This window comes from Gadus morhua, chromosome 4, assembly GCF_902167405.1.
Source record: "Gadus morhua chromosome 4, gadMor3.0, whole genome shotgun sequence".
Lineage (NCBI taxonomy): Eukaryota > Metazoa > Chordata > Actinopteri > Gadiformes > Gadidae > Gadus > Gadus morhua.
Genome location: NC_044051.1, coordinates 35,552,686 through 35,564,420, shown reverse-complemented (window position 1 = coordinate 35,564,420; position 11,735 = coordinate 35,552,686). Strand labels below are relative to the sequence as shown.

At 43.4% G+C, this 11,735-nt stretch overlaps 1 protein-coding gene across 1 annotated transcript in view; it reads right to left on the bottom strand.

Moving 5' to 3' along the window:
* The window catches only part of LOC115542272 (protein-tyrosine kinase 2-beta), a 23,069-nt gene extending 15,317 nt beyond the window's left edge, over positions 1–7,752 (bottom strand). The window contains exons 1-10 of the mRNA XM_030354507.1: positions 7,509–7,752; positions 6,753–7,174; positions 5,799–5,977; positions 5,531–5,618; positions 4,468–4,547; positions 4,290–4,352; positions 3,975–4,029; positions 3,202–3,342; positions 2,719–2,793; positions 1–42 (exon numbers count right to left, since the gene is read on the bottom strand). The exon at positions 1–42 is cut by the window's left edge and continues 60 nt beyond it. Coding sequence (XP_030210367.1) covers positions 1–42; positions 2,719–2,793; positions 3,202–3,342; positions 3,975–4,029; positions 4,290–4,352; positions 4,468–4,547; positions 5,531–5,618; positions 5,799–5,977; positions 6,753–6,974 — 945 coding nt within the window. The 5' untranslated portion in view covers positions 6,975–7,174; positions 7,509–7,752. The remainder of the gene's footprint in view (positions 43–2,718; positions 2,794–3,201; positions 3,343–3,974; positions 4,030–4,289; positions 4,353–4,467; positions 4,548–5,530; positions 5,619–5,798; positions 5,978–6,752; positions 7,175–7,508) is intronic.
* Positions 7,753–11,735: the final 3,983 nt, after the last annotated feature.

The following is an 11,735-nucleotide window of genomic DNA, read 5'->3' as shown; positions in this document are numbered from 1 at the left end:
TTGGATGCTGCGGACCTGGCCGAAGCTGGCCAGCAGGACGGGCTGTGGAGAGGGGACAAACACACGCCGTGTTCCAGAGAGACAGGGGAGGAAAAGCCCAGGCGTCGACAAGAGAGGTTGCTTGAAGCGTAATTGAGCCCACTGTTTCAGCAACAAATTCGAAAAACTATGATTTCAAATTAATTAATTTTGGCGAAGAGTTATGGGCGGAAGGGGGCATTATATCTCCATGGTGATGGCCCACGCAAACTTTACATGTGGCAAACCTTACAGACGTACGGAAGAGGATTAGGGCCACACATGTAAAAAAAAAATAAGTTCTGACTTTATTCTCAGAATTCTGAGAAAAAAGTCAGAATTCTGACTTTAATCTCAGAATTCTGAGAATAAAGTCAGAATTCTGACATTAATCTCAGAATTCTGAGAAAAAAGTCGGAATTCTGACTTTAATCTCAGAATTCTGACTTTTTTCTCAGAATTCTGAGATTAAAGTCAGAATTCTGACATTAATCTCAGAATTCTGACTTTTTTCTCAGAATTCTGAGATTAAAGTCAGAATTCTGACTTTAAAGTCAGAACTACGGGTATCTGTAAGGACCAACCTCCGTGGGAGAGACACTTTGCTTTATGCAGTAGGAGGAAACCTATGGAAAGCCAAGAAGGCCACAATCCGGCCCTAGAATGGCGCGGTAAAAGTGCACGTCCCATAGCCAACTCACCAAGCTCACCAAGTCCAGTATTCAGAATTCAAAGCATTTATTAACAAATACGTTCTATTTTTTTGACAAGCGGAGCCGACAGTCCTTTGCAAGTATGCAATTAGCCATGTGCGCAAAACAGAAGATAGACGCAATGTATAGAACTGATTGTTGTGCATTGTTGTGGATATGTAGGCTGGTTAGTTGTGGTTGTTTGTGGTCTTAGTGAAACAGCTTTGCCTTGGAGTTGGAGAAGTTGGAGTGATTGTGTGAATGTGCGAGAGAGAGCGCACCTGCCGTGTTGATGTTGGGCTTGTTGTGGGCTTATATGTGATCAATGATGTATCTGTCTGATCGTATTAGCTGTAGATGGATGGTTAAATAATGTCACAAGATCGGTCATACTGCAGGCTCTCATTTGCAAATGCACTGATTGTGTGCCCGTCTCCAATATGCTATATACCTGGCATTTATTCAGTTCATGTTCTTCTGAGTGCGCAAGAACGGTGCCAATTATTGTCGTGTTTGCATTGTAATGCACAACTTTGCCCCTCCCTGTTATAAAATAACGTGCATCCCAACAACTTTAGCCAATGCAGGCTCCTATTGCTTTACCAGTGTGTTTAACGTGTGTGTGTGTGTGTGTGTGTGTGTGTTGTCATGTAGGCTATAGATATAGATTGATTGTCTTGGCTTGCTTGCATCCATGAAATATTGTAATGTTATGGCCTAGCTGGCTACTGCATATCGAGAACAATCTGGGGATGAGGGCATCCCCGAATATTGACGGGTATTTCGCACACTGCCATCTCAATATGACTAATAGCCGCGGCTATTAGTTCCGTACGGATTCCGTACGGAATTCTTGCACTTTTACCGCGCCATTCTAGGGCCGGATTGTGGCCTTCTTGGCTTTCCATAGGTTTCCTCCTATTGCATAAAGCAAAGTGTCTCTCCCACGGAGGTTGGTCCTTACAGATACCCGTAGTTCTGACTTTAAAGTCAGAATTCTGACTTTTTTCTCAGAATTCTGAGATTAAAGTCAGAATTCTGACATTAATCTCAGAATTCTGAGAAAAAAGTCAGAATTCTGAGATTAAAGTCAGAATTCTGACTTTTTTTCTCTGAATTCTGAGATTAATGTCAGAATTCTGACTTTTTATCTCAGAATTCTGAGATTAATGTCAGAATTCTGAGATTAATGTCAGAATTCTGACTTTATTCTCAGAATTCTGAGATTAAAGTCAGAATTCTGACTTTTTTCTCAGAATTCTGAGAATAAAGTCAGAACTTATTTTTTTTTTACATGTGTGGCCCTAATCCTCTTCCGTACAGACGGGAGGTCGGAGAAGAGTAAAAAGTTCACAAAGCGGTTGGCGTGAAACTTGCAGAACCATACGATATGACACCTGTTAGTTCTCTGTCACGCTATTGTTTTTTTAGTGACAATCATAAAATAGCATCGCTTACTATGTTGAAGGTCATAGAAGACATACAGAGACGTTTAAAACAAGAGAAAGACGATTTGGAGTCACTGGCACTTAAAATCGCTGACACTTGTTCCGTCATGGAAATGTAACTTTAGGTAAGCATTTGGCATTGTTTGAGTTGAACTCTATTAGTAGTATATGTTGTTTTTGAACAAAAATGGAACAGGCAGAAAGAGGTCTAACTTCCTCTATTTTAAAGCTATTTGCATGCATGAAAGTTGAATTTGAACGACATGAGTTGACCAAAGGGTTCAAAGAAAACGCATAAAACATGGAACAGTGTCATTTCCTCTACAGTATGAGTTGTGTTGTTCCCATCGTCACAGCACTGGTCACACAGTGTGTGACTCAATGCTTATGGGATTTAAGTGCAGCATCTGCGTTTTGCATCACTTGTTCATATAGCTTTACTGGGGGAGTGATGGCTCACCAGTGAGCTAGCATTGTTAGCCCGCTTGTACTGGGAGAGTGATGGCTCACCAGTGAGCTAGCATTGTTAGCTCATTTATGCTGGGAAAGTGATGGCTCACCAGTGACTCCTTGTCTGCTCTTTGGCTGATGCCGTCTGGGCTGATCACCAGGTCAATTGAAAGACTCCAACCTTGCTGTAGATGCGCACGCGCACACACACACACACACACACACACACACACACACACACACACACACACACACACACACACACACACACACACACACACACACACACACACAATGGTGTCATCAAAAATGGATATCTGTTAAAGGTGTGAGTATGATTAGCCATTACAAGCCGTTTTGAAAATCTGTAGCATACGTTGCTCATCTATCCGTCATACATCTAGGTGGACACACCCACTTGCGATGTCAGAAGGGCGGCTTGAAATGGCTAATCGCACTCACACCTGGTGGTATAATGTGTCACCTTTAACGCCAAATCACATTTTTTTCTCACTTGATACCAATACATTCTAAATAAGAAAACGTGAAAGAGCAAACAAAGATGTCCTCATCATAGACACGTGCGGACTCACCACCAGCTGGCACGGGAAGCTCTCCTGGGTGAAGGAGTAGCACTGAGCCAGTGTGGTGAAGAAGCGGGCGATGCAGAGTTCCTCCGTCAGGGTGTAGTAGCCCTGGAAGGTCTGCTGGATCATCTTACGAAGCTGCTTGGGCTGGAGGACACGTACACACCCGTATGTAGGGGCAGGCACGCACGCACGCGCGCGCGCACGCACACACACACACACGCACGCACACACACACACACACACACACACACACACACACACAGAGGTTCACATAAACATAAAAACACACACACAGAGGTGCACATAAACACACACACACACACACACACACACACACACACACACACACACACACACACACACACACACACACACACACACACACACACACACACACACACACACAGAGGTTCACATAAACATAAAAACACACAAACAGAGGTGCACATAAACACACACACACAAACACACACACACACAGGTGCACATAAACATAAAAACACATACATATGCAAACACACACACACACACGTATGCAAACACACATTGATACGTTTTTATAAGGGAAGGTCTTTGAAACAGGGCCTGGTTCTCATAACAATCTGACTATGTGATGAGAGACATTCTCATTTATGGGAATGCAGATACATTGTCAATAACGATATATGATAATACCCAAGTTATAATACTTATTAGCAACACAAATAGATAAATGGATTGTATATAAATTGTGGTTGAATGATAATATTATTATTATTATTATTATTATTATATACCTTCATGCTGACAATCAATTCTCTGGGGAAGAACACGTCCAGCCCAATGTCTTTCCTTGTTGAATGAAGTAGAGGTTATAAAACAAACTGTGTACATCATATATATTCAACATAATGTAACATTGATTGCCTTGTAACAAAGTTGCTGTACACAGGCAATACACACAGAATAATGACATTTTGAATAAGGCACGTTATTGCATGTTAAGAAGATACACATATTAAGACCACATATTGCATATTAAGAACACACATTGCATGTTAAGAACACATATTGCATGTTAGGAAGATACACAATTGTGTACAGATACTTACTCTAAAAGTTCAATATTCGATTTCTTCTCAAGTGCGTTGAGGCTCAGGTCTTTGCAGAAGCGTCTGTGTACACACAGTGAAACAAGCCTAACATCACACGTGGTCTGTGGTATTTGTCTTGTTCATCTCGGTGTGGGCGACGTAGGGTGTCGGCAACGTGTGGTTGAACAGCACCCACCTTATTTCCAGGCAGCCTAGCTGCAGTGCCATGCCATCGCTGACTTTGGTGGCATAGTGATGCATGTAGTCGCTGCGCACCTGTGGGGAAAATAGGAACACCCACTCAAACATTTAAACCTTTTACATTCTCCAACTTTGATGCTTATTGTGATGCCGCGACGGTGACCGGCGCCAGGTGTGTCTAAGGCGGTTGCAGCCCTGTGATTGGTCGGACTAAATGTCTGTCTACCTAGCAACCTGGCTACCTGTGCGCACTAGCACTCACTGCGAATGACCGGGGTCTTCCGCAAGGCTATAGGCAGACCCAGTGCTAAAGCTTGCATTTTGGGGGAATGGCTTTAAGAGAGTGGATTTGGTAGAGTGGATTTGGGGGAGTGGCTTTAAGAGAGTGGATTTGGGAGAGTGGATTTGGGGGAGTGGCTTTAAGAGAGTGGATTTGGGGGAGTGGCTTTGAGGGAGTGACTTTGGGGGCTACGGAGGGAGGTTGCTATGTGCTAGGTGGGAGGTGGGAGGTGGGTTGAGGGGCAGAACACAGCCCTACCCCTAAAGGAAAAGAAAAAAAGGATCTACCAAGCGGGCAAAAACAAAAATCTACAGAATTTTTAGCTTTGCTCTTGCCGCACAAATAGTTTTTGGGGGTTTTGGTTCCTCTTGTGGTTTGGTTCCTTTTCGTCTTGTGAGGTGTTTATTCCCACATCTCCACAGAGCACACTTCCCACTCATCCATACGCTACCCTCACCTCTGATTATACAGATGGCTTGTTATATTCATGTATCATTTGAATAAATATATTATTATACACCTTTGATTATCATGTGTGGACTCTCAGCTTTGTTGCAATCACAACAACATAGTTTTCTTGCTAATGAAACAGAGCCTTTATTATAAAGATAATCTATATCATATATGTACACACACACACACAGACACACACACACACACACACACACACACACACACACACACACACACACACACACACACACACACACACACACACACACACACACACACACACACACACACACACACACACACACACACACACACACAAACACACCTGCTGGTAAAGGTAGAGCATTGATGATCTGTCTTCCTTGAATTTCTCAAGGAAGTCTTGAGGGATGTATCTTATTCTCAAATCGTATCTGTAGAGAAAGCGATCAAAAAGTTACACACAATTTAGAGACCGTTTGACCTGATATGGCCCACAACCACAAAACAAAAACCGAAACCAAATCAATCAAATCAACGGGTTCAATTCACAACCCTAACAAAATCCACCCAACACAAATAATCCACAACGACAACACGAGATCGACTCTGACCTCCACTCGGCTTCCAGGTGCTGCCGCTCGTAGCTGTGCATGAGCTCGGGGATGCTGAGGCCCGGGTGCAGCCAGTGCTCCGCGGCGGACTTGAGGTGGCGGAGCAGCAGCCCGTAGCACAGCGGGTACCTGATGTCCGGCCCCACGCAGCCGCTGTTCAGCACCGCGCTGATGATGGACTGTGACGGCGGGGACACGGCCCCGTGGGCCAGGGGGGAGTCGAAGTTAGTGTGAGGCACTTTTCTTTTTGCATTGATACACGCCTGCCAGACGAGTTGTAAACCGGAGATTAATTTATAGAGCTATATAGTTCATGTTTATCGTTAATCTATGGTTTATTTGAGGGCCACAGAACTGACCATGCTCGAGTCCGGAGACGTTAGCAAACACTATAGAAAGCTGTAGAGTTGAAGTGGAACTGATGAAGAATAATACCTAAATTCAACCATTTGTAAAGCAATACACATGTTTACTATTAGTGTCTAAGTTACCCTCCAGACTGTCTGTAGCGTAAGAGCTGAAGACAACCCAATGAAACAATAAAGTGTGGCAATGTCTTATGTTCCGAGTTATTTTTAACTTCACATCCAACCTACCACCTGTAGGACTTGTTCGCCATAGTGAGTAATGTCGTACCGTAGATTGAAGTACCGTATTGTTGTAGTACTACCGTAAAACCCAGAATCAACGCAACTATACAGTAATGAAGGCTAATGAAAACGTTGTTTTCCCACGTCCAACATGAGAAACAATGTGGCAGTTTCAGTAACAACAATGTCTCCCCATAATTTCAAGAGTAATTACTAAAAAAATGACCAAAAAGAAACCTTACCACCAACTCAATAACTAATATTCTAATGTCCTTAGGCTCCTAAAATAGGGGTCGTCATTGGGATGGGAAACTTTAAACTTAGAATAATCGTCTCCACAGACGCCACACTTGAGGTTGTTTACCCTGATGGTCCACCCCTCCTCGCAGCGCACCAGCTTGAAGTTGGATCCCAGGTTGGACCCTTGGCCGAAGAAGCACACTTTGACGATCTTGGGGGTTAAGGGGGCCAGGCCTCCGTCCCTGTGTGGGGGGCCACTGCCGACTGGGGAGCCTTCCAGGGAGTTGGACCGGCTGGTGGCTGAGGAGGTGCTCTTCCAGGATAGGGTGCCCGAGTCTCCTGACATGGTGGATAGCACACACACAGGCGCATACACACATACACACGCACTCTCCAACTCTCTCTCTCTCTCTTTCTCTCACTTTCTTGCTATTTCGGTGTCTTTATCGCACCCACCCACCCGTGTGCAGGTGCACCCACACACATACCCTACATTCGCACACATCGGAGAAATACACACAATTGCCGCACGATCCCAGCCATGAACTATAGACGTACAGACACACACGCATAAGCACACACACACACACACCCACACACACACACACTCAAACACACCCACACACACACACACACACACACACACACACACACACACACACACACACACACACACACACACACACACACACACACACACACACACACACACACACACACACACACACACACACACAAACACACACTTTAAGCAGAAACCCCACTCATAAATGGCTACGGCTTTCGAGAATATAAAGACAGAAGGTCTCATTGTATCGGTGAGTTTGTGATTAAGCAAGAAGTTCCTCGTCATTCACCAAGCATAGTCGTTCAAACTCACCTCCTCTACTCTCGTCTCGGCAGGACAGCACATCGAAAGAGGCCGTAGCTTTAACCTCTCTATCCGTCGTTGCTTCTTTTCCGGGTTGGGTTTCTGGAAAGGTTTAGGTTCTGCTTCCAGAAAGTACTTTTCTTTGCGTTGCTGTTTCTGCCGCCGCTGTCACCTTTTGAGGAAGAGTCATGCCAACGAGTGAAAGAGGAAGCGACGCACGGGTGCGAATGAGGAAGTCATGAGCGGAGAGGCTTACAGAAAGAAACCGACGGGACTGATGAAAGGGGCCTGGTCAGGCAGGCCACCGCCCCCACCGTCCCCCCGTCCCCCGTCATCACCCCATCACCAATCGCACCCACCAATCGTTCAGGCCTCTATACACATCAAAATAAAGTTTCTGAACATTGAAACTATTGTCCATGGCTGAATACTTTTACTGAATATGTAGGGCCCACAACTCTGAAAGTTCTCTTTAAGCCGAGAAGGTGCCTGATTGCTATGCATGAATGTAAATTAATATTATTAATCTACGAATCAATTATAATGAATTGATAACCTGCCCTCAAGGCTGATATCATACCCTCGCCAGATCAATATAGATATAATATATCTAATGTTAATATATATATCTTAACATCCTGCTGTGTAATGAGTCTTCAGGCAACTGGGTAACGCATGCTTCAGTTGCAACATACATTTCTAAGGAGCACAGTTTATAAGATATGACAAGGGATCCGAACTCTTTCAATCGATTTAAGATCCATAAAGTAAGGTTTATTATAAGAAATGTCTCGTGCACATATTCGCTTAGATAAGTACACTAGCTGTCTGGTTTCCTGGGGTCGGAATAGATATGCTAGAAGCACATCAAACCCTAACCACAAATGGGTCTGCTGTCCCAAAACACGTAGGCTTGCACGCTGTTGTTCTTGAAAAATGTCACATGCATGCACATGTAACACACGCCTTATTAATAGTTCCTTGGTGTGTTTTTGCTTCCTTGGCTTGCTGTGGCAGTTTTCTCTGCCCCACGCACCTAGACAGCTTTACTAGGCTCCAACAACGACCAGGGAACTGGGATATGATATTGATGCTATTTATTAGCAGGGGCGGTTCTAGGTTCTGACTTTTGGGAGGGCTCAGCCCCCGGGGTATATGAACTATATAAAGGGCTGTATATAAATGACCTGGTGGAGAGCCTAAAGTAATTCTGGTGGGGGATAAATCTATCTATTTAAGGCCCCGTCCACACAAAGCCGAAACTGGCGTAACCGTTCCGGTTTCGATCCATCCGGTTTCGGAGTATCTCCGTAAAGACGGAGTCAAGCGAAACCGGGTAGATCTGTAGAAACGCCGTAGTACACATGCCAGGCCCATAAGGGGCGCTGCTTCTGCTACAGAAATCCAGAAGAAAATTAAATAATAAGAAGAAACGAGCATGCGCATAAAGGCTGCCCCCCCGAACCACTTACAACACAAACAAACAGTCAGTCAACAGTCTCAATAAATAATGGCTTAGCAACCCAACAAGGGACATGATCTGCTGCAGAACGATTACAAACCTGGAGTCCGCCATCATCTTTGTTGTTGTGAGTTCTGAGACTCCGCGGGCTTAATGGTAATTGGCTAGAGGGTCGAGGGGTGGGGCGATGACGTCATGGTTTACGGTTTCAGTCGGTTTCAGGCGTCCACACGAATCCAATACGAAACCGGGTAGATTTGAAACCACCTCCGAGGGTGGTTTCAGAAGTTTACGGTTTCGGTCAGCGGATTCGCCAGCTTCGTGTAGAAGGAAGGCCGAACCGTACAAGACCTTTGCGGTTTCGCCATGAAATCGGCTTCGTGTGGACGGGGCCTAAGTATCAATCCAACACATTGTATTTTGTTAACAGTCTGCTGGTTTATTTTCAGAAAAACAAAGACCTTTTGTAACAGTTTAACCTCAGTTAAACTCATAATACCAATGTGCATTTCAGCCCAGAGGAAAGGATTGAACACATTATGGCTAGTCTCTAGCTCTTAAAGAATATTTTTTTTTTTCGCATTTTTAACTTATCCTTTTCGTCTGAGTTATAGACAACACTGTTGTAAATGTAGCATTATGTAGTATTATATTATCCATGATTTTTCTTTTGTCCTGTCCAAGATTCTTTGACCTTTATTTTCTTAGATACTATGCTGTTGCATGTCTAAGCCAATAGATGGCAGTCTGAGCTAAATAATGCGGTTCTGAACCACTAAAGTGATGAAAGGAAGAAAGACTGCTTGGAGGAAGGAATAATCAAATGGATGTGAACTGTAATAACAAATTTGAGGTAGGCCTATATTAAATTTCCTTTGGGTAATTTTCCTTAAATATTACCATATAAATAAACAAATATTGTTTTATCGATATCGGAATATTGTATCAACATACATTTTTATAAAACTTGTGATGCAAAAATGTCAACAAGTATTCATGTAATAGACCAGGGTAGTCAAAATAATTTTGGTTCAGGGGCCATACAGCCCATCTGATCTCAAGTGGGCCGGTCCAGTAAAATAATGGCAAAATAACCTACGTCAACTCCAAATCTTTAGCTTTCTCATTGCTGTCAATCAAGAAAAAAAAAAGTTAATCAGCAAGTAGGCCTGGGCCTAAATTCTTGTGATGCTCTTTCAGAAATGTTTGCACTCAGATGAATACGGATCTTTGAAAATAAGTTCACTCAGGTTTCATGATTAAAGACAATAAATATTGTGCAAAATCATTCTCAGAAGAATTTAGGCCCAGGCCTACTTGCTGATTAACTTTTTTTTTACTTACTGCTGTCTATTTGCTGCTGCTGGCTCCTGAAACTTGGCATCTTTTAGCCTTTACGAGTGAATCAATATCAGGTGTCAAATCCTGAGTAGCAGCACATTTCACAATGTCATTCAATTGTGTGTTTGTTAACCTTGAGCAGTGCTTTGTTTTATTTAGGTTCATTACAGAGAACACCTGTTCACAAAGATAGGTAGTCCCAAACATGGATACAACTTTTGCTCCACCCATTTCAAAACGCCCACCCACCAATCAGAGGTAAGAGATTCCTGCAGGAAGGTTGCGCTTGATTTCACTAGCCAATTTGAGCCTGTTCATTAGTGTACAGCAGCGAACCCAATTAGCGGCCCGCGGGCCAGATCCGGCCCGCGAGAGCCAAATGTCCGACCCGCCTGGACCCAGCGCATGCACATGTTATCTCCAAAAAAAAAAAATTTTTTTTTTTTCATTTGCGCGGTCTGCTATATTTTCCCCTCAGCCCACACCATCCACTTGACCGTTGACGTTACTGCGTGCATACATAACGACGTGCTTCGTGCGTTTTCAACTTCGCTAGCGTCACGCACCAGAGAGTAGCCGCCGCATGCTGTCACTTTCCCGCTATCCGTCTGTCATCCCAGGTTATTACAACTTTGTCAAAAATCTACGGATTGAAAATTGATGAAAGAAACATGCCATTTGCCAAGAAAAGGAAGGTCAACCAGGAGAACCGCCAGTTTAAAACTGAATGGACCGATAAGTATTGCTTTTCTTTACCGGACTTTGCCAACGCAAAGCCAAAAGATTGCAAGCATGTTGACATCATACAAGCGGGCTTGTGCCATCCACAGATTAGGCAGCTTAGTTAATACTCAGGGTATTAAGTTTGTGACAATGTAAGTGCCTGTTACTTTGTTTCCTTTATTTTTATGGGTAGATCAAGCAGAGCTGTGGTCGTGGTACAGAGGGAAGTCATGCACGGGGTGTATGCTCAGATACTCAGGCAAAATAAACAAACTCTACACGACTGCACCTGGGTATCTGAGTGTATGTTTTGTGTATGACTTTTTTCTGTGTTGTGATTGCAGCTCTGTTTGATTTATTTGCATAACTGTATATGTTGTTTAGCCTGTAATAATTTATTTACTATGCTTCATAGAAATAAAGGTGTTTTTATTTTACTGTTGTTTTATAGAAACTGAAAGACATTACCGAGTATTTAAATAAACAAGGCTGAACATCATAGTCTTAAGCAAGCTACGTCTCCTCGTCCTCCTCATTCCTTGCATTCTCATCGATGCACCATTCCTGGATGCTATTTAAACCTAATTGATCTAGCCCTCCTGCATTATCGCTAAAACAGTAATTATAATTAAAGCTACATTTGCACATAAAAATGGCGAATTAGAAAAATGAAACGAAATTTCGGCCCTTGGCATGGCGTGTTTGACCAA